The sequence below is a fragment of the Oncorhynchus nerka genome, linkage group LG27 (genome assembly GCF_034236695.1).
Source record: "Oncorhynchus nerka isolate Pitt River linkage group LG27, Oner_Uvic_2.0, whole genome shotgun sequence".
Lineage (NCBI taxonomy): Eukaryota > Metazoa > Chordata > Actinopteri > Salmoniformes > Salmonidae > Oncorhynchus > Oncorhynchus nerka.
This window is the reverse complement of record NC_088422.1, coordinates 7,440,778-7,467,948: the sequence shown is the minus strand read 5'-3', so window position 1 is coordinate 7,467,948 and position 27,171 is coordinate 7,440,778. Positions and strand designations below refer to the sequence as shown.

General features: G+C 44.9%; 1 protein-coding gene across 1 annotated transcript in view; it reads left to right on the top strand.

The window, feature by feature from the left end:
• LOC115127105 (extracellular matrix organizing protein FRAS1-like) overlaps window positions 1-27,171 on the top strand; it is a 521,989-nt gene that overhangs the window by 347,270 nt on the left and 147,548 nt on the right. Inside the window, 6 exon segments of the mRNA XM_065011350.1 lie at window positions 9,321-9,437; window positions 9,589-9,703; window positions 13,403-13,544; window positions 19,004-19,056; window positions 25,375-25,506; window positions 26,810-26,938. Of these exon segments, the coding sequence (XP_064867422.1) occupies window positions 9,321-9,437; window positions 9,589-9,703; window positions 13,403-13,544; window positions 19,004-19,056; window positions 25,375-25,506; window positions 26,810-26,938 (688 nt within the window).

Below are 27,171 nucleotides of genomic sequence, written 5' to 3'. Positions count from 1 at the left end.
ACCCTGTCTAAAGGTATAACCCTGTCTAAAGGTATAACCATGTCCTGTCTAAAGGTATAACCCTGTCTAAAGGTATAACCCTGTCTAAAGGTATAACGCTGTCTAAAGGTATAACCCTGTCTAAAGGTATAATCCTGTCTAAAGGTATAACCCTGTCTAAAGGTATAACCCTGTCTAAATGTATAACCCTGTCTAAAGGTATAACCCTGTCTAAAGGTATAACCCTGTCTAAAGGTATAACCCTGTCCTGTCTAAAGGTATAAACCTGTCTAAAGGTATAACCCTGTCCTGTCTAAAGGTATAACCCTGTCCTGTCTAAAGGTATAACCCTGTCTAAAGGTATAACCCTGTCTAAAGGTATAACCCTGTCCTGTCTAAAGGTATAATCCTGTCTAAAGGTATAACCCTGTCTAAAGGTATAACCTGTCTAAAGGTATAACCCTGTCTAAAGGTATAACCCTGTCCTGTCTAAAGGTATAACCCTGTCTAAAGGTATAACCCTGTCTAAAGGTATAACCATGTCCTGTCTAAAGGTATAACCCTGTCTAAAGGTATAACCCTGTCTAAAGATATAACCCTGTCTAAAGGTATAACCCTGTCCTGTCTAAAGGTATAACCCTGTCTAAAGGTATAACCCTGTCTAAAGGTATAACCCTGTCTAAAGGTATTACCCTGTCTAAAGGTATAACCCTGTCCTGTCTAAAGGTATTACCCTGTCTAAAGGTATAACCCTGTCTAAAGGTATAACCCTGTCTAAAGGTATAACCCTGTCCTGTCTAAAGGTATAACCCTGTCCTGTCTAAAGGTATAACCCTGTCTAAAGGTATAACCCTGTCTAAAGGTATAACCCTGTCTAAAGGTTAAACCCTGTCCTGTCTAAATGTATAACCCTGTCCTGTCTAAAGGTATAACCCTGTCTAAAGGTATAACCCTGTCTAAAGGTATAACCCTGTCTAAAGGTATAACCCTGTCCTGTCTAAAGGTATAACCCTGTCTAAAGGTATAACCCTGTCTAAAGGTATAACCCTGTCTAAAGGTATAACCCTGTCTAAAGGTATAACCCTGTCCTGTCTAAAGGTATAACCCTGTCTAAAGGTATAACCCTGTCCTGTCTAAAGGTATAACCCTGTCTAAAGGTATAACCCTGTCTAAAGGTATAACCCTGTCTAAAGGTATAACTCTGTCTAAAGGTATAACCCTGTCTAAAGGTATACCCCTGTCTAAAGGTATAACCCTGTCCTGTCTAAAGGTATAACCCTGTCTAAAGGTATAACCCTGTCTAAAGGTATAACCCTGTCTAAAGGTATAACCCTGTCTAAAGGTATAAACCTGTCCTGTCTAAAGGTATAACCCTGTCTAAAGGTATAACCCTGTCTAAAGGTATAACCCTGTCTAAATGTATAACCCTGTCTAAAGGTATAACCATGTCCTGTCTAAAGGTATAACCCTGTCTAAAGGTATAACCCTGTCTAAAGGTATAACCCTGTCTAAAGGTATAACCCTGTCTAAAGGTATAACCATGTCCTGTCTAAAGGTATAACCCTGTCTAAAGGTATAACCCTGTCTAAAGGTATAACGCTGTCTAAAGGTATAACCCTGTCTAAAGGTATAATCCTGTCTAAAGGTATAACCCTGTCTAAAGGTATAACCCTGTCTAAATGTATAACCCTGTCTAAAGGTATAACCCTGTCTAAAGGTATAACCCTGTCTAAAGGTATAACCCTGTCCTGTCTAAAGGTATAACCCTGTCTAAAGGTATAACCCTGTCCTGTCTAAAGGTATAAACCTGTCTAAAGGTATAACCCTGTCCTGTCTAAAGGTATAATCCTGTCTAAAGGTATAACCCTGTCTAAAGGTATAACCTGTCTAAAGGTATAACCCTGTCTAAAGGTATAACCCTGTCCTGTCTAAAGGTATAACCCTGTCTAAAGGTATAACCCTGTCTAAAGGTATAACCATGTCCTGTCTAAAGGTATAACCCTGTCTAAAGGTATAACCCTGTCTAAAGGTATAACCATGTCCTGTCTAAAGGTATAACCCTGTCTAAAGGTATAACCCTGTCTAAAGGTATAACGCTGTCTAAAGGTATAACCCTGTCTAAAGGTATAATCCTGTCTAAAGGTATAACCCTGTCTAAAGGTATAACCCTGTCTAAATGTATAACCCTGTCTAAAGGTATAACCCTGTCTAAAGGTATAACCCTGTCCTGTCTAAAGGTATAAACCTGTCTAAAGGTATAACCCTGTCCTGTCTAAAGGTATAACCCTGTCCTGTCTAAAAGTATAACCCTGTCTAAAGGTATAACCCTGTCCTGTCTAAAGGTATAACCCTGTCCTGTCTAAAGGTATAACCCTGTCCTGTCTAAAGGTATAACCCTGTGTAAAGGTATAACCCTGTCCTGTCTAAAGGTATAACCCTGTCTAAAGGTATAACCCTGTCTAAAGGTATTACCCTGTCTAAAGGTATAACCCTGTCTAAAGGTATAACCCTGTCTAAAGGTATAACCCTGTCCTGTCTAAAGGTATAACCCTGTCCTGTCTAAAGGTATAACCCTGTCTAAAGGTATAACCCTGTCTAAAGGTATAACCCTGTCTAAAGGTATAACCCTGTCCTGTCTAAAGGTATAACCCTGTCTAAAGGTATAACCCTGTCCTGTCTAAAGGTATAACCCTGTCCTGTCTAAATGTATAACCCTGTCCTGTCTAAAGGTATAACCCTGTCTAAAGGTATAACCCTGTCCTGTCTAAAGGTATTACCCTGTCTAAAGGTATAACCCTGTCTAAAGGTATAACCCTGTCTAAAGGTATAACCCTGTCTAAAGGTATATCCCTGTCCTGTCTAAAGGTATAACCCTGTCTAAAGGTATAACCCTGTCTAAAGGTATAACCCTGTCCTGTCTAAAGGTATAACCCTGTCCTGTCTAAAGGTATAACCCTGTCCTGTCTAAAGGTATAACCCTGTCCTGTCTAAAGGTATAAGCCTGTCCTGTCTAAAGGTATAACCCTGTCCTGTCTAAAGGTATAACCCTGTGTAAAGGTATAACCCTGTCCTGTCTAAAGGTATAACCCTGTCTAAAGGTATAACCCTGTCTAAAGGTATAACCCTGTCCTGTCTAAAGGTATAACCCTGTCTAAAGGTATAACCCTGTCCTGTCTAAAGGTATAACCCTGTCTAAAGGTATAACCCTGTCCTGTCTAAAGGTATAACCCTGTCCTGTCTAAAGGTATAACCCTGTCTAAAGGTATTACCCTGTCTAAAGGTATAACCCTGTCTAAAGGTATAACCCTGTCTAAAGGTATAACCCTGTCTAAAGGTATAACCCTGTCTAAAGGTATAACCCTGTCCTGTCTAAAGGTATAACCCTGTCTAAAGGTATAACCCTGTCTAAAGGTATAACCCTGTCTAAAGGTATAATCCTGTCTAAAGGTATAACCCTGTCTAAAGGTATTACCCTGTCTAAAGGTATAACCCTGTCTAAAGGTATAACCCTGTCTAAAGGTATAACCCTGTCTAAAGGTATAACCATGTCCTGTCTAAAGGTATAACCCTGTCTAACGGTATAACCCTGTCTAAAGGTATAACGCTGTCTAAAGGTATAACCCTGTCTAAAGGTATAATCCTGTCTAAAGGTATAACCCTGTCTAAAGGTATAACCCTGTCTAAATGTATAACCCTGTCTAAAGGTATAACCCTGTCTAAAGGTATAACCCTGTCTAAAGGTATAACCCTGTCTAAAGGTATAACCCTGTCCTGTCTAAAGGTATAACCCTGTCTAAAGGTATAACCCTGTCTAAAGGTATAACCCTGTCTAAAGGTATAATCCTGTCTAAAGGTATAACCCTGTCTAAAGGTATTACCCTGTCTAAAGGTATAACCCTGTCTAAAGGTATAACCCTGTCTAAAGGTATAACCCTGTCTAAAGGTATAACGCTGTCTAAAGGTATAACCCTGTCTAAAGGTATAATCCTGTCTAAAGGTATAACCCTGTCTAAAGGTATAACCCTGTCTAAATGTATAACCCTGTCTAAAGGTATAACCCTGTCTAAAGGTATAACCCTGTCTAAAGGTATAACCCTGTCCTGTCTAAAGGTATAAACCTGTCTAAAGGTATAACCCTGTCCTGTCTAAAGGTATAACCCTGTCCTGTCTAAAGGTATAAACCTGTCTAAAGGTATAACCCTGTCTAAAGGTATAACCCTGTCCTGTCTAAAGGTATAATCCTGTCTAAAGGTATAACCCTGTCTAAAGGTATAACCCTGTCTAAAGGTATAACCCTGTCTAAAGGTATAACCCTGTCCTGTCTAAAGGTATAACCCTGTCTAAAGGTATAACCCTGTCTAAAGGTATAACCATGTCCTGTCTAAAGGTATAACCCTGTCTAAAGGTATAACCCTGTCTAAAGGTATAACCCTGTCTAAAGGTATAACCCTGTCTAAAGGTATAACCATGTCCTGTCTAAAGGTATAACCCTGTCTAAAGGTATAACGCTGTCTAAAGGTATAACCCTGTCTAAAGGTATAATCCTGTCTAAAGGTATAACCCTGTCTAAAGGTATAACCCTGTCTAAATGTATAACCCTGTCTAAAGGTATAACCCTGTCTAAAGGTATAATCCTGTCTAAAGGTATAACCCTGTCTAAAGGTATAACCCTGTCTAAATGTATAACCCTGTCTAAAGGTATAACCCTGTCTAAAGGTATAACCCTGTCTAAAGGTATAACCCTGTCCTGTCTAAAGGTATAAACCTGTCTAAAGGTATAACCCTGTCCTGTCTAAAGGTATAACCCTGTCCTGTCTAAAGGTATAACCCTGTCTAAAGGTATAACCCTGTCCTGTCTAAAGGTATAACCCTGTCCTGTCTAAAGGTATAACCCTGTCCTGTCTAAAGGTATAACCCTGTGTAAAGGTATAACCCTGTCCTGTCTAAAGGTATAACCCTGTCTAAAGGTATAACCCTGTCTAAAGGTATAACCCTGTCTAAAGGTATAACCCTGTCCTGTCTAAAGGTATAACCCTGTCTAAAGGTATAACCCTGTCCTGTCTAAAGGTATAACCCTGTCCTGTCTAAATGTATAACCCTGTCCTGTCTAAAGGTATAACCCTGTCTAAAGGTATAACCCTGTCCTGTCTAAAGGTATTACCCTGTCTAAAGGTATAACCCTGTCTAAAGGTATAACCCTGTCTAAAGGTATAACCCTGTCTAAAGGTATATCCCTGTCCTGTCTAAAGGTATAACCCTGTCTAAAGGTATAACCCTGTCTAAAGGTATAACCCTGTCCTGTCTAAAGGTATAACCCTGTCCTGTCTAAAGGTATAACCCTGTCCTGTCTAAAGGTATAAGCCTGTCCTGTCTAAAGGTATAACCCTGTCCTGTCTAAAGGTATAACCCTGTGTAAAGGTATAACCCTGTCCTGTCTAAAGGTATAACCCTGTCTAAAGGTATAACCCTGTCTAAAGGTATAACCCTGTCTAAAGGTATAACCCTGTCTAAAGGTATAACCCTGTCTAAAGGTATAACCCTGTCCTGTCTAAAGGTATAACCCTGTCTAAAGGTATAACCCTGTCCTGTCTAAAGGTATAACCCTGTCTAAAGGTATAACCCTGTCTAAAGGTATAATCCTGTCTAAAGGTATAACCCTGTCTAAAGGTATTACCCTGTCTAAAGGTATAACCCTGTCTAAAGGTATAACCCTGTCTAAAGGTATAACCCTGTCTAAAGGTATTACCCTGTCCTGTCTAAAGGTATAACCCTGTCTAAAGGTATTACCCTGTCCTGTCTAAAGGTATAACCCTGTCCTGTCTAAATGTATAACCCTGTCCTGTCTAAAGGTATATCCCTGTCTAAAGGTATAACCCTGTCCTGTCTAAAGGTATTACCCTGTCTAAAGGTATAACCCTGTCTAAAGGTATAACCCTGTCTAAAGGTATAACCCTGTCTAAAGGTATATCCCTGTCCTGTCTAAAGGTATAACCCTGTCTAAAGGTATAACCCTGTCCTGTGTAAAGGTATAACCCTGTCTAAAGGTATAACCCTGTCTAAAGGTATAACCCTGTCTAAAGGTATAACCCTGTCCTGTCTAAAGGTATAACCCTGTCTAAAGGTATTACCCTGTCCTGTCTAAAGGTATAACCCTGTCTAAAGGTATAACCCTGTCTAAAGGTATTACCCTGTCCTGTCTAAAGGTATAACCCTGTCTAAAGGTATAACCCGGTCCCCCTGTTACAGTCCTCCTACCCTGTTATGGTCCTCCTAACCTGTTACAGTCCTTCTGCCCTGTTATGGTCTCTCTACCCTGTTACAGTCCTTCTACCCTGTTATGGTCCTCCTAACCTGTTATCAAATCAAATCAAATCAAATCAAATTGTATTGGTCACATACACATGGTTAGCAGATGTTAATGCGAGTGTAGCGAAATGCTTGTGCTTCTAGTTCCGACAATGCAGTAATAACCAACAAGTAATCTAACTAACAATTCCAAAACTACTGTCTTATACACAGTGTAAGGGGATAAAGAATATGTACATAAAGATATATGAATGAGTGATGGTACAGAGCAGCATAGGCAAGATACAGTAGATGGTATCGAGTACAGTATATACATATGAGATGAGTATGTAAACAAAGTGGCATAGTTGAAGTGGCTAGTGATACATGTATTACATAAGGATGCAGTCGATGATATAGAGTACAGTATATACGTATGCATATAAGATGAATAATGTAGGGTATGTAAACATTATATTAGGTAGCATTGTTTAAAGTGGCTAGTGATATATTTACATCATTTCCCATCAATTCCCATTATTAAAGTGGCTGGAGTTGAGTCAGTGTCAGTGTCAGTGTGTTGGCAGCAGCCACTCAATGTTAGTGGTGGCTGTTTAACAGTCTGATGGCCTTGAGATAGAAGCTGTTTTTCAGCCTCTTGTTCCCAGCTTTGATGCACCTGTACTGACCTCGCCTTCTGGATGATAGCGGGGTGAACAGGCAGTGGCTCGGGTGGTTGATGTCTTTGATGATCTTTATGGCCTTCCTGTAACATCGGGTGGTGTAGGTGTCCTGGAGGGCAAGTAGTTTGCCCCCGGTGATGCGTTGTGCAGACCTCACTACCCTCTGGAGAGCCTTACGGTTGAGGGCGGAGCAGTTGCCGTACCAGGCGGTGATACAGGCCGCCAGGATGCTCTCGATTGTGCATCTGTAGAAGTTTGTGCTTTTGGTGACAAGCCGAATTTCTTCAGCCTCCTGAGGTTGAAGAGGCGCTGCTGCGCCTTCTTCACGATGCTGTCTGTGTGAGTGGACCAATTCAGTTTGTCTGTGATGTGTATGCCGAGGAACTTAAAACTTGCTACCCTCTCCACTACTGTTCCATCGATGTGGATAGGGGGGTGTTCCCTCTGCTGTTCCTGAAGTCCACAATCATCTCCTTAGTTTTGTTGACGTTGAGTGTGAGGTTATTTTCCTGACACCACACTCCGAGGGCCCTCACCTCCTCCCTGTAGGCCGTCTCGTCGTTTTTGGTAATCAAGCCTACCACTGTTGTGTCGTCCGCAAACTTGATGATTGAGTTGGAGGCGTGCGTGGCCATGCAGTCGTGGTTGAACAGGGAGTACAGGAGAGGGCTCAGATTGCACCCTTGTGGGGCCCCAGTGTTGAGGATCAGCGGGGTAGAGATGTTGTTACCTACCCTCACCACCTGGGGGCGGCCCGTCAGGAAGTCCAGTACCCAGTTGCACAGGGCGGGGTCGAGACCCAGGGTCTCGAGCTTGATGACGAGCTTGGAGGGTACTATGGTGTTGAATGCCGAGCTGTAGTCGATGAACAGCATTCTCACATAGGTATTCCTCTTGTCCAGATGGGTTAGGGCAGTGTGCAGTGTGGTTGAGATTGCATCGTCTGTGGACCTATTTGGGCGGTAAGCAAATTGGAGTGGGTCTAGGGTGTCAGGTAGGGTGGAGGTGATATGGTCCTTGACTAGTCTCTCTAAGCACTTCATGATGACGGAAGTGAGTGCTACGGGGCGGTAGTCGTTTAGCTCAGTTACCTTAGCTTTCTTGGGAACAGGAACAATGGTGGCCCTCTTGAAGCATGTGGGAACAGCAGACTGGGATAGGGATTGATTGAATATGTCCGTAAACACACCGGCCAGCTGGTCTGCGCATGCTCTTGGTAGATAATGCGGTCTACATTTGATTGTGAGGAATTCTAAATCAGGTGAACAGAAGGATTTGAGTTCCTGTATGTTTCTTTCATCACACCATGTCTCGTTAGTCATGAGGCATACGCCCCCGCCACTCTTCTTACCAGAAAAATGTTTGTTTCTGTCGGCGCGATGCGTGGAGAAACCCGTTGGCTGCATCGCCTCGGATAGCGTCTCTCCAGTGAGCCATGTTTCCGTGAAGCGCAGAACGTTACAGTCTCTGATGTCCCTCTGGAATGCTACCCTTGCTCGGATTTCATCAACCTTGTTGTCAAGAGACTGGACATTGGCGAGAAGAATGCTAGGGAGTGGTGCACGATGTGCCCGTCTCCGGAGTCTGACCAGAAGACCGCCTCGTTTCCCTCTTTTTCGGAGTCGTTTTTTTGGGTCGCTGCATGGGATCCATTCCGTTGTCCTGTTTGTAATGCAGAACACAGGATCCGCGTCGCGAAAAACATATTCTTGGTCGTACTGATGGTGAGTTGACGCTGATCTTATATTCAGTAGTTCTTCTCGACTGTATGTAATGAAACCTAGGATGACCTGGGGTACTAATGTAAGAAATAACACGAAAAAAAACTAAAAACTGCATAGTTTCCTAGGAACGCGAAGCGAGGCGGCCATCTCTGTCGGCGCCGGAAGTAGGGTCTCTCTACCCTGTTAAGGTCCTTCTACCCTGTTACAGTCCCTCTACCCTGTTACGGTCCTTCTACCCTGTTACAGTCCTTCTACCCTGTTACGGTCCCTCTACCCTGTTATGGTCCTCCTAACCTGTTGCGGTCCTCCTACCCTGTTACGGTCCTTCTACCCTGTTACAGTCCTCCTACCCTGTTACGGTCCTTCTACCCTGTTACAGTCCTCCTACCCTGTTACGGTACTTCTACCCTCCTTCTACCCTGTTACAGTCCCTCTACCCTGTTGCGGTCCTCCTACCCTGTTACAGTCCTCCTACCCTGTTACGGTCCTTCTACCCTGTTATGGTCCTCCTAACCTGTTACAGTCCTCCTAACCTGTTACGGTACTTCTACCCTCCTTCTACCCTGTAAACCTCCTTCTACCCTGTTACGGTCCTTGCTGATGATAAAGGTTTGTTGTGATGATTCAAAATGGCCTCCTCTTCTTCCAGGTGACCAGTGAGGGTTCTCCAGACACGCTGAGTGATGCTCAGACCTTCACCATCGGAGTGATGCCTGAACTCCCAGGGTTCCCCCAGCTAGCACCTGCCTGTGACCTACACATGACTGTAAGGGAGAAACAGGGCTAGGGGGGAAGTCTCACTGTGGCATAGGCACCAATGATTGTGTGTGTGTGTGTGTGTGTGTGTGTGTGTGTGTGTGTGTGTGTGTGTGTGTGTGTGTGTGTGTGTGTGTGTGTGTGTGTGTGTGTCCATGCAGGCTCTGGAAGATCGTGTGACCGTGCTAACACCCACAGATTTGTCCTTTGTGGACTCTGAGACTCCCAGTGAAAAGCTGGTCTACAAAATCACCAGGCCCCTACCTCAAGAACAAGGTAATCTACACACACACACACACAAATACAGTACATCCATCTCACAGGATGGATGGAGGGGACAGGAGCAGACAGGAGGGGACTGGGGGGGACAGGAGCAGACAGGAGGGGACAGGAGGGGACAGGAGGGGACAGGAGCAGACAGGAGGGGACAGGAGGGGACAGGAGACGACAGGAGGGGACAGGAGCAGACAGGAGCAGACAGGAGCAGACAGGAGGGGACAGGAGGGGACAGGAGACGACAGGAGGGGACAGGAGCAGACTGGAGCAGACAGGAGGGGACAGGAGGGGACAGGAGCAGACAGGAGACGACAGGAGCGGACAGGAGGGGACAGGAGGGGACAGGAGCAGACAGGAGGGGACAGGAGGCCACAGGAGACGACAGGAGCGGACAGGAGGGGACAGGAGCAGACAGGAGCAGACAGGAGGGGACAGGAGCAAACAGGAGCAGACAGGAGCAGACAGGAGATGACAGGAGCGGACAGGAGGGGACAGGAGCAGACAGGAGCGGACAGGAGGGGACAGGAGCAGACAGGAGCAGACAGGAGGGGCCAGGAGGGGACAGGAGCGGACAGGAGGGGACAGGAGGGGACAGGAGGAGACAGGAGCAGACAGGAGCAGACAGGAGCGGACAGGAGGGGACAGGAGGGGACAGGAGGGGACAGGAGCAGACAGGAGCAGACAGGAGCGGACAGGAGGGGACAGGAGGGGACAGGAGCAGACAGGAGCAGACAGGAGGGGACAGGAGGGGACAGGAGGGGACAGGAGGGGACAGGAGACGACAGGAGACGACAGGAGTGGACAGGAGACGACAGGAGCAGACAGGAGGGGACAGGAGGGGACAGGAGGGGACAGGAGCAGACAGGAGACGACAGGAGACGACAGGAGCGGACAGGAGCGGACAGGAGGGGACAGGAGACGACAGGAAGGGACAGGAGATGACAGGAGGGGACAGGAGGGGACAGGAGACGACAGGAGCAGACAGGAGGGGACAGGAGCAGACAGGAGCAGACAGGAGGGGACAGGAGACGACAGGAGTGGACAGGAGGGGACAGGAGACGACAGGAGTGGACAGGAGCGGACAGGAGCGGACAGGAGGGGACAGGAGGGGACAGGAGACGACAGGAGACGACAGGAGTGGACAGGAGGGGACCTGGAGACGACAGGAGTGGACAGGAGGGGACAGGAGCGGACAGGAGGGGACAGGAGCAGACAGGAGCGGACAGGAGGGGACAGGAGCAGACAGGAGCAGACAGGAGGACACAGGAGGGGACAGGAGCAGACAGGAGGGGACAGGAGGGGACAGGAGCAGACAGGAGCGGACAGGAGGGGACAGGAGACGACAGGAGACGACAGGAGACGACATGAGCGGACAGGAGACGACAGGAGGGGACAGGAGACGACAGGAGCGGACAGGAGGGGAAGTACTCATGTAAACTACTTCATCTCCACTGTCAAAGACGATGGAAGGAGGACTCCCAGTTAGAACTATTACTACAGTGCCTTGCAGAAGTATTCCCCCCCTAGCTGGTTTTTCCTATGTTGTTTCATGTAATTTAAATAGATTTTTGGGGGGATTTCATGGACATACACAAAATAGTCCAACTTGATGAAGTGAAATTTTAAAAATGACTTGTTTCAAAAAACAAAACAAAAAAATGAAAAAGGAGAAGTGGTGCGTGTGTACAGTATGTATTCACCCCCTTTACTATGAAGCCCCGAAATAAGATCTGGTGCCACCAATTACCTTCAGAAGTCACATAATTAGTTAAATAATGTCCACCTGTGTGCGCACTCTATTTGTCAAGTGATCTCAGTATATAGACACCTGTTCTGAAAGGCCCCAGAGTCTGCAACACCACTAAGCAAGGGGCACCACCAAGGAAGCGACACCAGGAAGACCAAGGAGCTCTCCAAACAGGTCAGGGACAAAGTTTTGGAGAAGTACAGATCAGGGTTGGGTTATAAAAGGATATCCGAAACTTTGAACATCCCATGGAGCTCCATTAAATCCATTATTCAAAAATGGGGAAGAATATGGCACCACAACAAACCTGCCAAAGAGAGGGCCGCCCACCAAAACTCACGGACCAGGCAAGGAGGGCATTAATCAGAGAGGCAAGAAAGAGACCAAAGATAACCCTGAAGGAGCTGCAAAGCTCCACAGCAGAGATTGGAATATCTGTCTATATGACCACTTTAAGCCGTACACTCCACAGACCTGGGCTTTACGGAAGAGTGGCCAGAAAAAAAGCCATTGCTTAAAGAAAACAATAAGCAAACACGTTTGGTGTTCGCCGAAAGGCATGTGGGAGACTCCCCAAACATACGGAAGAAGGTACTCTGGTCAGACTAAAATTGAGCTTTTTGGCCATTAAGAAAAACACTATGTCTGGCGCAAACCCAACACCTCTCATCACCCTGAGAACCCCATCCCCACAGTGAAGCATGGTGGTGGCAGCATCATGTTGTGGAGATGTTTTTCCATCGGCAGGGACTGGGAAACTGGTCAGAATTGAAGGAATGATGGATGGTGCTAAATACAGGGAAATTCTTGAGGGAAACCTGTTTCAGTCTTCAAGAGATTTGACACTGGGACAGAGGTTCACCTTCCAGCAGGACAATGACCCTAAGCAACACTCGAGTGGTTTAAGGGGAAACATTTAAATGTATTTGAATGACCTAGTCAAAGCCCAGACCTCAATCCAATTGAGAATCTGTGGTATGACTTGAAGATTGCTGTACACCAGCGGAACCCATCTGTCACGCCTTGGTCATTATATTTTGTGTTTTTGGTATAGTTTGGGTAGGCCAGGGTGTGACATGGGTATATATGTTGTGTTTCGTATTGGGGTTTGTATTATTTGGGATTGCCGCTGATTAGGGGTGTGGTATAGGTTTGGCTGCCTGAGGCGGTTCTCAATGAGAGTCAGGTGCTTCTCTTTGTCTCTGATTGGGAACCGTATTTAGGTAGCTTGAGTTCGCGTTGTATTTCGTGGGTGATTGTACCTGTCTTTGTGTATTCACCAGATAGGCTGTATAGTTTCACGTTCCGTTTGTTGTTTTGTATTCTCCCAGTTATTTCATGTATCGCTATTTCCTTTATTAAAGCACATGAGTAACCTACACGCTGCATTTCGGTCCGACTCTCTTCTTTCAACAGACGAACGCCGTTACACCATCCTACTTGAAGGAGCTCGAGCAGTTTTGGCTTGAAGAATGGGCAAAAATCCCAGTGGCTAGATGTGCCAAGCTTATAGAGACATATCCCAAGAGACTTGCAGCTGTAAATGCTGAGAAAGGTGGCTCTACAAAGTATTGACTTAGAGGGGTGAATAGTTATGCAGGCTCAAGTTTTCTGTTTTTGTCTTATTTCTTGTTTGTTTCACAATAAAAAAGATGTTGCATCTTCAAAGTGGTAGGCATGTTGTGTAAATCAAATGATACAAACCCCCCAAAAATCCATTTTAATTCCAGGCAACAAAATAGGAAAAATGCCAAGGGGGCTGAATACTTTCGCTACCAGTCCAGCTCGAAATCTGATTTTAAAATAACCCTTAACCTTAGCCACTAAACCTAACCTTTACTTAAATTGATACCAAAAATCTATATTATTTTTCAGCCAATTTTGACTTCGTAGCTTGTACACGTATTAGGAAGCCCCGAACACATTTACATTTACTAAACTGACGTCCTCAGGTTCCGTGGAACATCGTGACAGACCCTACAACTCAGTGTCCTTCTTCACCCAAGCTGACATCAACCAGGGCCGGATCCTGTACCGCCCTCCGCAGGCCGCCTCTCACCTCCAGGAGCTCTACCAATACTCCTTCACTGGTGAGTAAACACCAAAGACTGTATATATACGACAAAGCCATCGATCGCGCGACACCATTCATTCCTATGTGAATGTTCCATAGCACATTGAAGGTAAATTAAGTCGGTTAAGATGGAGTCTCATGGAGACATACCATGGGCCGTTTGAACTATTCCAGGAGGTGACATTACAGGCTAGCTCAGTGCTGCCCCCTCTCATTGAGCAACTGAAGTTGAAGGCCAACCTGGGTACTGCAGGCCTCCATTAGCAACCTTGTAACAACCGTCCATTAGCAACCTTATCTCCTCTGTGTGGTTTTATTTAAAAAATATTTGGTTCAAGGACATACAGTACATCAGTTGCGTTATAACCAATTATTGGTACCATGATTGTTTTATTTTTTACAATTATTTACACAAAGATTGCCGTTCTTCCATTCACTATAATGGCGGATCCTGTTTTCCATAAACAATGCCTGCAGTACCGCGGTCGGCCTTAAACTCCCATGGCTTCAATGAGAGGGAGCAGTCGTTCTCCTCTGGTACACACACACACACACGCACACATATGCAGGCAGTGACAGGCGCACACACACACACTGCCGAGCATGTGGTTAGATCCCCCCCTCCCATTTCAACAAACTTTGACCCCAGTCTCTCACATTAACACAGCATTAAATGTAAGCCAGTCGCACTCAGTGACGCTGTTGTTAACGGGCTGTAAAGTGCAACTGGGTAACCATGGCGATCCCTTGTTCATTTTTCTGTTTAGATTTCACAAAGCTCACAATATTCACACAGCTCACTGGAATGAGGCCACAGCCTCAGAAGGCTATAGGTTGGATTGTAGGTAGAACTGCTCTGTAAATGTCTCTGACGGAAAACAACTGTATGAGATGGTTTCAGGGACCTAGATTACTTCTGGTTACTGGCCCAACGCTCTAACCACTAGTCTACCTGCGTTTCAGGGACCTAGATGACTTCTGGTTACTGGCCCAACGCTCTAACCACTAGGCTACCTGTGTTTCAGGGACCTAGATTACTTCTGGTTACTGGCCCAACGCTCTAACCACTAGGCTACCTGCTGGTTACTGGTCCAACGCTCTAACCACTAGGCTACCTGCTGGTTACTGGCCCAACGCTCTAACCACTAGGCTACCTGCGTTTCAGGGACCTAGATGACTTCTGGTTACTGGCCCAACTCTCTAACCACTAGGCTACCTGCGTTTCAGGGACCTAGATGACTTCTGGTTACTGGCCCAACTCTCTAACCACTAGGCTACCTGTGTTTCAGGGACCTAGATGACTTCTGGTTACTGGCCCAACTCTCTAACCACTAGGCTACCTGCGTTTCAGGGACCTAGATGACTTCTGGTTACTGGCCCAACTCTCTAACCACTAGGCTACCTGCGTTTCAGGGACCTAGATGACTTCTGGTTACTGGCCCAACTCTCTAACCACTAGGCTACCTGCGTTTCAGGGACCTAGATGACTTCTGGTTACTGGCCCAACTCTCTAACCACTAGGCTACCTGCGTTTCAGGGACCTAGATTACTTCTGGTTACTGGCCCAACTCTCTAACCACTAGGCTACCTGCGTTTCAGGGACCTAGATTACTTCTGGTTACTGGCCCAACGCTCTAACCACTAGGCTACCTGCGTTTCAGGGACCTAGATGACTTCTGGTTACTGGCCCAACTCTACCTGCGTTTCAGGGACCTAGATGACTTCTGGTTACTGGCCCAACTCTCTAACCACTAGGCTACCTGCGTTTCAGGGACCTAGATGACTTCTGGTTACTGGCCCAACGCTCTAACCACTAGGCTGCCTGCGTTTCAGGGACCTTGATTACTTCTGGTTACTGGCCCAACGCTCTAACCAGTAGGCTACCTGCGTTTCAGGGACCTAGATTACTTCTGGTTACTGGCCCAACGCTCTAACCACTAGGCTACCTGCGTTTCAGGGACCTAGATGACTTCTGGTTACTGGCCCAACTCTACCTGCGTTTCAGGGACCTAGATGACTTCTGGTTACTGGCCCAACTCTCTAACCACTAGGCTACCTGCGTTTCAGGGACCTAGATTACTTCTGGTTACTGGCCCAACTCTCTAACCACTAGGCTACCTGCGTTTCAGGGACCTAGATTACTTCTGGTTACTGGCCCAACGCTCTAACCACTAGGCTACCTGCGTTTCAGGGACCTAGATTACTTCTGGTTACTGGCCCAACGCTCTAACCACTAGGCTACCTGCGTTTCAGGGACCTAGATTACTTCTGGTTACTGGCCCAACGCTCTAACCACTAGGCTACCTGCGTTTCAGGGACCTAGATTACTTCTGGTTACTGGCCCAACGCTCTAACCACTAGGCTACCTGCGTTTCAGGGACCTAGATGACTTCTGGTTACTGGCCCAACTCTACCTGCGTTTCAGGGACCTAGATGACTTCTGGTTACTGGCCCAACTCTCTAACCACTAGGCTACCTGTGTTTCAGGGACCTAGATTACTTCTGGTTACTGGCCCAACTCTCTAACCACTAGGCTACCTGCGTTTCAGGGACCTAGATTACTTCTGGTTACTGGCCCAACTCTCTAACCACTAGGCTACCTGCGTTTCAGGGACCTAGATTACTTCTGGTTACTGGCCCAACGCTCTAACCACTAGGCTACCTGCGTTTCTTACTACTTCTGGTTACTGGCCCAACGCTCTAACCACTAGGCTACCTGCGTTTCAGGGACCTAGATTACTACTTTTGGTTACCTGCCCAACTCTCTAACCACTAGGCTACCTGCTGGTTACTGGCCCAACGCTCTAACCACTAGGCTACCTGCGTTTCAGGGAACTAGATTACTACTTTTGGTTACTGGCCCAACTCTCTAACCACTAGGCTACCTGCGTTTCAGGGAACTAGATTACTACATTTGGTTACTGGCCCAACTCTCTAACCACTAGGCTACCTGCGTTTCAGGAAACTAGATTACTACTTTTGGTTACTGGCCCAACTCTCTAACCACTAGGCTACCTGCGTTTCAGGGAACTAGATTACTACTTTTGGTTACTGGCCCAACTCTCTAACCACTAGGCTACCTGCGTTTCAGGGAACTAGATTACTACTTCTGGTTACTGGCCCAACTCTCTAACCACTAGGCTACCTGCGTTTCAGGGAACTAGATTACTACTTCTGGTTACTGGCCCAACGCTCTAATCAGTAGGCTGAATAAAGACTTGCTAAACTGTCGAAATTCATCATTTTGACATGTCCCTTCTAGGAAGATTTTAACCCACTTAATCCCAAAATGTCTCCAAGTTTGACCATCGTTGTAAAGGCCCAGTTATTTTGCTGCTTTGATAAAGTCCTTTCTGAAGACTAGTATTTATATTAAATGTAATTGTTGTGTTAAGCATTTACATCTGTCCCTCAATTTGAACCCAGTTATGCAAAAAAAAGATTTACCCTTTTAAAAGTGAAATGCTTCACTGCAGATGACATCGTTTGAGTCTTCTGAACAGCATGGTGTAAAAGTCAGATGACATCGTTTGAGTCTTCTGAACAGCATGGTGTAAAAGTCAGATGACATCGTTTGAGTCTTCTGAACAGCATGGTGTAAAAGTCAGATGACATCGTTTGAGTCTTCTGAACAGCATGGTGTAAAAGTCAGATGACATCGTTTGAGTCTTCTGAACAGCATGGTGTAAAAGTCAGATGACATCGTTTGAGTCTTCTGAACAGCATGGTGTAAAAGTCAGATGACATCGTTTGAGTCTTCTGAACAGCATGGTGTAAAAGTCAGATGACATCGTTTGAGTCTTCTGAACAGCATGGTGTAAAAGTCAGCCTCCTTGTCAACCCCTTTGTCCCTCATTTCATGTTAGGAAACTTGAATTTGATTAATCGTTTATTATGTGTAGAACATACTGTATGTGTATTTCCTCATTTCATGAACACCATGTGGCCCCGCATGCTCATGAGGAGTAATGGCCGATCTTCACCTAAAACCTCAACCCTGTTATCGTCCACCCTGTTATCGTCAACTCTGTTATCGTCAACCCTGTTATCGTCAACTCTGTTATTGTCAACCCTGTTATCGTCCACCCTGTTATCATCAAATATGTTATCGTCAACCCTGTTATCGTCCACCCTGTTATCATCAAATCTGTTATCGTCAACCCTGTTATCGTCAACTCTGTTATTGTCAACCCTGTTATCGTCCACCCTGTTATCGTCAACTCTGTTATCGTCAACTCTGTTATCGTCAACCCTGTTATCGTCAACTCTGTTATCGTCAACTCTGTTATTGTCAACCCTGTTATCGTCAACTTTGTTATCGTCAACCCTGTTATCGTCAACTCTGTTATCGTCAACTCTGTTATCGTCCACCCTGTTATCGTCAACTCTGTTATCGTCAACTCTGTTATCGTCAACCCTGTTATCGTCCACCCTGTTATCGTCAACTCTGTTATCGTCAACTCTGTTATCGTCAACTCTGTTATCCTCAACCCTGTTATCGTCAACTCTGTTATCCTCAACCCTGTTATTGTCAACCCTGTTAGCGTCAACTCTGTTATCGTCAACTCTGTTATCGTCAACTCTGTTATTGTCAACCCTGTTATCCTCAACTCTGTTATTGTCAACTCTGTTATCGTCAACTCTGTTATCCTCAACTCTGTTATTGTCAACTCTGTTAGCGTCAACTCTGTTATCCTCAACTCTGTTATTGTCAACTCTGTTAGCGTCAACTCTGTTATCCTCAACTCTGTTATTGTCAACTCTGTTATCGTCTACTCTGTTATCGTCAACCCTGTTATCGTCAAATCTGTTATCGTCAACTCTGTTATTGTCAACCCTGTTATCGTCAACTTTGTTATCGTCAACCCTGTTATCGTCAACCCTGTTATCGTCAACCCTGTTATCGTCAACTCTGTTATCGTCAACCCTGTTATCGTCAACTCTGTTATTGTCAACTCTGTTATCGTCAACTCTGTTATAGTCAACCCTGTTATCGTCAACCCTGTTAAAGGCCCAATTAACTTAATCAGTTTGATATTATATGTGAGTTTATTTGTACAAGGGATACTTAAACGATTAGACAATGTTGGATTTTTCGCAAACATGCTTTTAAATAATAGTTAGGAAGTTACACAAGTGTCCGTCAACAGAGTTGGTACAAGTCAGTGTGGTACAAGTCCAGATACAATGCTCTTAATTCATAGGATTTGAATGTCTGAGATGGGGAAAGCGGTTTTTCCCGTAGGCTAAACATATCCTCCGTACAATTCAATGTTGAAAGAACAGATTTTGTTAAAGAACATTTCTTTAACGTTTGCATGTCTAATAGGCAACCACTTCGTGGAACTTACCCAGTTATTTACTTTAACTTTATCTCCATTCATGCTCTGTTTTGCCTGGTAACGGTGACTTAGTTTAGTAACTTAGATTGACCTCTACGTGTTTGTGGTACAGAAGAAGATGGACGGAAGTTTAACAGTATTAAATAGCCGTGTATTGGTCTCCCAAAATCGCTGAATATCTATTTCACAGGTATATATATTATATTACCTCTATGGCTATGGCTTAGAGAGGAGGGCAATCATACACTTCCTCTCCACCTACTCCTCCCCTCGTCCTCGTCCTCCATTCGTCGTCATGCTTCTCCTCCTGCTCCTCTTCTCTTGCTCCTCCCCTCCTCCTCCTCCTCTCCTCCTTTTCTACCTCCTCCTCCTCCTGCTCCTCTCCTCCTTCTCCTCCTCCTCCTCTCCTGCTCCTGTTCCTATCCCCCTTCTCCTCCTCTCCTCCTTCTCCTCCTGCTCCTCTCCTCCCTCCTCCTCCTCTCTTCCTCCTCTCCTCCTTCTCTTCCTCTTCCTCTTCCTCCTCTCCTCTTCCTCCTCTCCTCCTCCTCTCCTCCTTCTCTTCCTCCTCCTATCCTCCTCCTCTCCCCCTTTTCCTCCTCTCCTCCTCCTCCTCCTGCTCCGTTCCTCCTGCTCCTGCTCCTCCTCGCCTCCTCTCTTCCTCCTCTCCTCCTCCTCCTCTCCTCCTTCTCTTCCTCTTCCTCCTCTTCTCCTCTTCTCCTCCTCCTGTTCCTCTCCTCCTCTCTTCCTCCTCCTCTCTTCCTCCTCCTCCTTCTCCTGCTCCTCTCCTCCTCCTGTTTCTCTCCTCCTCTCTTCCTCATGCTTCTCTCCTCTTCCCCCTCTCCTCCTCTCTTCCTCCTATCCTCCTTCTCTTCCTCTTCCTGCTCTCCTCCTCCTCTCCTCCTTCTCTTCCTCCTCCTCTCCTCCTTCTCTTCCTCCTCCTATCCTCCTCCTCTCCTCCTTCTCCTCCTCCTCCTCTCCTCTTTCTGTTCCTCTCCCCCTTCTCCTCCTCTCCTGCTCCTCTCCTCTTGCTCCTGCTCCTCCTCCTCCTCTCCTCTTCTCCTCCTCTCTTCCTCCTCTCCTCCTTCTCTTCGTCTTCCTCCTCTCCTCCTTCTCTTCGTCTTCCTCCTCCTCCTCCTCCTCCTCTCCTCATCCTGTTCCTCTCCTTCTCTTTTCCTCCTCCTTCTCTTCCTCCTCCTCCTCTTCCTCCTGCTCCTCTCCTCCTCCTGTTCCTCGCCTCCTCTCTTCCTCCTGCTCCTCTCCTCCTTCTCTTCCTCCTCCTCCTCCTCTCCTTCTCCTGTTCCTCTCCTCCTCCTCCTCCTCCTCCTCCTCCTCCTCCTCCTCCTCCTCCCCCTCTCTTCCTCCTCCTTCTCTTCCTCTCCTCCTTCTCATCTTCCTGCTCCTCTCTTCCTCCTGTTCCTCGCCTCCTCTCTTCCTCCTGCTCCTCTCCTCCTTCTCTTCCACCTCCTCCTCCTCCTCCTCCTCCTCCTCCTCCTCCTCCTCTCCTCCTCTCTTCCTCCTCCTTCTCTTCCTCTCCTCCTTCTCATCTTCCTGCTCCTCTCTTCCTCCTGCTCCTCTCCTCATTCTCTTCCTCCTCTCCTCCTCTCCTCGTTCTCTTCCTCATGCTCCTCCTCTCCTCCTCCTGTTCCTCTCCTCCTCCTTTTGTTCCTCTCCTCTTCCTCTCTTCCTCCTCCTTCTCTTCCTCCTCCTCCTCCTGTTCCTCTCCTCCTTCTCCTCCTCCTGCTCCTCTCCTCTCTCTTGTTCTTTCCTCCACCATACCTTTACACCATACCTCGTTTCATCCCCCTTTATGTCACTTCACTGATTCTACTTGAGTGGGCTCTCTCCTCAATCGTTCTGTAAAACAAATCTGTCAACGTTGTTTATGGGTCTATCCAGGAGAGATGGGATTTTTGTTATTTTTGTCTCTCACTCTGTCTCTTGCGCTCTCGATCTCTCTACTCTCGTTCACTCCCCTCACTCACTCTCTCTTTCTCTCTCTCCTCCTCCTGCTTCTATCTTCCTCTTCCTCCTCCTCCTTCTCCTCCTCCTCCTCCTATCCTCCTCCTCATCCTCTCCTCCTCCTCCTCCTCCTCCTCCTCATCCTCTCCTCCTCATCCTCTCCTCCTCCTCCTATCCTCCTCCTCATCCTCTCCTCCTCCTCCTCCTCCTCCTCCTCATCCTCTCCTCCTCATCCTCTCCTCCTCCTCCTCCGCCTATCATCCTCCTCTCCTCCTTCTCTTCCTCCTGCTTTGAGAGGCTACCTTTACCTTTACCTTACCCTAGACCCCTTCAACTTGCTTACCGCTCCAATAGATCCACAGACGATGCAATCGCCATCACACTGCACACTGTCCTATCCCATCTGGACAAGAGGAATATCTTTGTAAGAATGCTGTTCATTGACTACAGCTCAGCATTTAACACCATAGTACCCTCCAAGCTCATCATTAAGTTTGGGGCCCTGTGTCTGAACCCCACCCTGTGAAAATGGGTCCTGGACTTCCTGACGGGCCGCCCCCAGGTTGTGAAGGTAGGAAACAACACCTGCACTTTGCTGATCCTCAACACAGGGGTCCCACAAGGGTGCGTGCTCAACCCCCTCCTGTACTTCCTGTTCACCCATGACTGCGTGACAACGCACGCCTCCAACTCAATCGTTAAGTTTTCAGACGACACAACAGTAGTAGCCCTGATTACCAACAACGATGAGACAACCTACAGCGAGGAGGTGATGGCCCTGGGAGAGTGGTGTCAGGAAAAGCTGGCATCAAGGAAAAGGGTGGCTACTTTGAAGAATTTTTCGGTTACTACATGATTCCATATGTGTTATTTCATAGTTGTGATGTCTTCACTATTATTCTACAATGTAGAAAATAGTTTTAAAAAATAAAGAAAAAACCCTTGAATGATGAGGTGTGTCTAAACTTCTGACTCTGAATATGTTTTATATGAATATATATAATAATAATAATAAATATGAATATGTTATATATGAATATATATTATAATAATAATAATAATAATATATGAATATGTTATATATGAATATATATAATAATAATAATAATAATAATAATATATGAATATGTTCAGAGAAACCTTCAAGCGTTGTGAGATCCTCAAGAGTTTCCATTCTTTAATATCATTTTAGCTTTGATTTTGTTTCTTTTCCCCATCTGTCCATTTTGACTTGTTTATTTCACCGTTCATACTGTACTGTTGATACTGTACCTTTCATACTGTACTGTTCATACTGTACCTTTCATACTGTATTGTTCATACTGTACTGTTCATACTGTACTGTTCATACTGTACCTTTCATACTGTACCGTTCATACTGTACTGTTCATACTGTACTGTTCATACTGTACTGTTCATACTGTACTGTTGATATTGTACTGTTCATACTGTACTGTTCATACTGTACCTTTCCTACTGTACTGTTCATACTGTACTGTTGATACTGTACTGTTCATACTGTACCGTTCATACTGTACTGTTCATACTGTACTGTTGATACTGTACTGTTGATACTGTACTGTTCATACTGTACTGTTCATACTGTACCGTTCATACTGTACTGTTCATACTGTACTGTTCATACTGTACCGTTCATACTGTACTGTTCATACTGTACTGTTCATACAGTACCGTTCATACTGTACTGTTCATACTGTACTGTTCATACTGTACCTTTCCTACTGTACTGTTCATACTGTACCTTTCCTACTGTACTGTTCATACTGTACTGTTCATACTGTACCTTTCCTACTGTACTGTTCATACTGTACTGTTCATACTGTACCTTTCCTACTGTACTGTTCATACTGTACCTTTCCTACTGTACTGTTCATACTGTACTGTTCATACTGTACCTTTCCTACTGTACTGTTCATACTGTACTGTTCATACTGTACCTTTCCTACTGTACTGTTCATACTGTACTGTTCATACTGTACTGTTGATACTGTACTGTTCATACTGTACTGTTCATACTGTACTGTTGATACTGTACCTTTCCTACTGTACTGTTCATACTGTACTGTTCATACTGTACTGTTGATACTGTACCTTTCCTACTGTACTGTTCATACTGTACTGTTCATACTGTACTGTTGATACTGTACCGTTCATACTGTACTGTTCATACTGTACCGTTGATATTGTACCGTTCATACTGTACCGTTGATACTGTACCTTTCCTACTGTACTGTTCATACTGTACCTTTTCCTACTGTACCGTTCATACTGTACCGTTGATACTGTACCTTTCCTACTGTACTGTTCATACTGTACCTTTCCTACTGTACAGTTCATACTGTACTGTTCATACTGTACCTTTCCTACTGTACCATTCATACTGTACCGTTGATACTGTACCTTTCCTACTGTACTGTTCATACTGTACTGTTCATACTGTACCGTTGATATTGTACCAATCATACTGTACCGTTGATACTGTACCGTTGATACTGTACCGTTGATACTGTACTGTTCATACTGTACCTTTCCTACTGTACTGTTCATACTGTACCTTTCCTACTGTACTGTTCATACTGTACTGTTCATACTGTACCTTTCATACTGTACTGTTCATACTGTACCTTTCATACTGTACTGTTCATACTGTACTGTTGATACTGTACCGTTCATACTGTACCTTTCCTACTGTACTGTTGATACTGTACCGTTCATACTGTACCTTTCCTACTGTACTGTTCATACTGTACCTTTCATACTGTACCGGTCATACTGTACCTTTCATACTGTACCGGTCATACTGTACTGTTGATACTGTACCTTTCATACTGTACCATTCATACTGCACTGTTGATACTGTACTGTTGATACTGTACCGTTCATACTGTACTGTTGATACTGTACTGTTCATACTGTACTGTTGATACTGTACTTTTCATACTGTACCATTCATACTGTACCGGTCATACTGTACTGTTGATACTGTACTGTTGATACTGTACCGTTGATATTGTACCGTTCATACTGTACTGTTCATACTGTACTGTTCATACTGTACTGTTCATACTGTACCTTTCATACTGTACCGTTCATACTGTACTGTTCATACTGTACTGTTCATACTGTACCTTTCATACTGTACTGTTCACACTGTACTGTTCATACTGTACTGTTCATACTGTACTGTTCATACTGTACCTTTCATACTGTACCGTTCATACTGTACTGTTGATACTGTACCGTTCATACTGTACTGTTCATACTGTACTGTTCACACTGTACTGTTCATACTGTACTGTTCATACTGTACCTTTCATACTGTACCGTTCATACTGTACCGTTCATACTGTACTGTTCACACTGTACTGTTCATACTGTACTGTTCATACTGTACTGTTCACACTGTACTGTTCATACTGTACTGTTCATACTGTACCTTTCATACTGTACCGTTCATACTGTACTGTTCATACTGTACTGTTCACACTGTACTGTTCATACTGTACTGTTCACACTGTACTGTTCACACTGTACTGTTCATACTGTACTGTTCACACTGTACTGTTCATACTGTACTGTTCATACTGTACTGTTCACACTGTACTGTTCACACCAGCTCAAGCTGAAACCCATTGATACCATTTCATACATTGTTCATTTAGGTTTAGAGGTGATATTTAGTAACAATTATTACCGGAAGCTTGGATATATGTGTATAATCGTTAAATTATTGTTTGGATTCATAACACACACACACACACACACACACACACACACACAGCTTGGATATATGTGTATAATCGTTAAATTGTTGTTTGGATTCATAACACACACACACACACACACACACACACACACACACACACACACACACAGCTTGGATATATGTGTATAATCGTTAAATTGTTGTTTGGATTCATCACACACACACACACACACACACACACACACACACACACACACACACACACACACACACACACACACACACACACACACACACACTTGGATATATGTGTATAACACTCACACACACACACACACACACACACACACACACACACACACACACACACACACACACACACACACACAGCTTGGATATATGTGTATAATCGTTAAATTGTTGTTTGGATTCATAACACACACACACACACACACACACACACACACACACACACACACACACACACACACACACACACACACACACACACACACACACACACACACAGCTTGGATATATGTGTATAATCGTTAAATTGTTGTTTGGATTCAACACACACACACACACACACACACACACACACACACACACAGCTTGGATATATGTGTATAATCGTTAAATTGTTGTTTGGATTCATAATGTATTAAGGTTCTTTAATTCCACTCCTTTAAGATATGAATCATGTATTTTAGTACTAAAACATTAAGTGAATCAACACTTAGTGTTTTTTTTACATTTCCCCAAATAACCCTGTAAAGGGGACTAGGAAGCCAATTAGCCAAAGAAATGTGTGTGTTCCAGTGTCAGATGGGGAACACACTACTCCAGAGATGGGCTTTTCCATCCACCTGTTGGCCAGCCACCAGCAGCCTCCCGTCTTCCAGATCATAGAGCCTGTTCTGGAGGTCAGCATGGGGGGGAGAACCCCTATAGGTAAGAATAACCAGACACAACACACACACACACACACACACACACACACACACACACACACACACACACACACACACACACACACACACACACACAACACTCCCTTCAAACACACACACACACACACACACACACACACACACACACACACACACACACACACACACACACACACAGCAGGGTATTATTATAGTTGTGAGGAGTTTTTGGGGACCAACAATTGACTGCTGTTCAAAATCTTATTTTCCCTAACCCTAAATCTTACCCTACTCCTAACCCCAAACCCTAACCCTAACCCTAAATCTTACCCTAATCCTAATCCTAACCCCAAACCACCAACCCTAACCCTAAATCTTACCCTAGTCCTAATCCTAACCCTAACCCTAAATCTTACCCTAATCCTAACCCCAAACCCCCAACCCTAACCCTAAATCTTACCCTAATCCTAATCCTAACCCCCAACCCTAACCCTAAATCTTACCCTAATCCTAACCCCCAACCCTAACCCTAAATCTTACCCTAATCCTAACCCCCAACCCTAACCCTAAATCTTACCCTAATCCTAACCCCCAACCCTAACCCTAAATCTTACCCTAATCCTAACCCCAACCCTAACCCTAAATCTTACCCTAATCCTAATCCTAACCTCCAACCCTAACCCTAAATCTTACCCTAACCCTAACCCCCAACCCTAACCCTAAATCTTACCCTAATCCTAACCCCCAACCCTAACCCTAAATTTTACCCTAATCCTAATCCTAACCTCCAACCCTAACCCTAAATCTTACCCTAATCCTAATCCTAACCCCCAACCCTAACCCTAAATCTTACCCTAATCCTAATCCTAACCCCAAACCCCCAACCCTAACCCTAAATCTTACCCTAATCCTAATCCTAACCCCCAACCCTAACCCTAAATCTTACCCTAATCCTAATCCTAACCCCCAACCCTAACCCTAAATCTTACCCTAATCCTAACCCCCAACCCTAACCCTAAATCTTACCCTAATCCTAACCCCCAACCCTAACCCTAAATCTTACCCTAATCCTAACCCCCAACCCTAACCCTAAATCTTACCCTAATCCTAATCCTAACCCCCAACCCTAACCCTAAATCTTACCCTAATCCTAATCCTAACCCCAAACCCCCAACCCTGACCCCATCCCTCATCGGTATACCAAGATATGGTAAATCAATGGTATGTAAAAGTATGGTGAATCACTCGTATACAAAGATATGGAAAATCATTGGTATACAACCTGGCTTTCATGCTCAAATTCTCGCTCACAATACTTGGTGTAGGTGGGCAGCAGCTGGCAGTAACGGATGCAGACACAGAGTCTGATGACTTGAGGTTTGAGGTGGTGGAAGGACCGATCCGTGGAACACTGGTCAAGATGGAGTTAGACTCAAGGACTGAGATGATGGATGGTGAGTAGAAAATTAGCTAGATGTTTCCCCTAACAACTGGTCCAGGGTCATATATTTGGTTTTCCATCTATTAGTTAAAGGGGAATTAAGATTACATTGCAGTATAAAGGGAATTACATCTGTAGAGAATAAAGTAGTAGCCATGAAAATGGAAGTCGCCAAATTTCTTTACGATTTTTGCACATGGTCTGAATTCTCTCACATCCCCAGACACACACTGCATGCTTTATTTA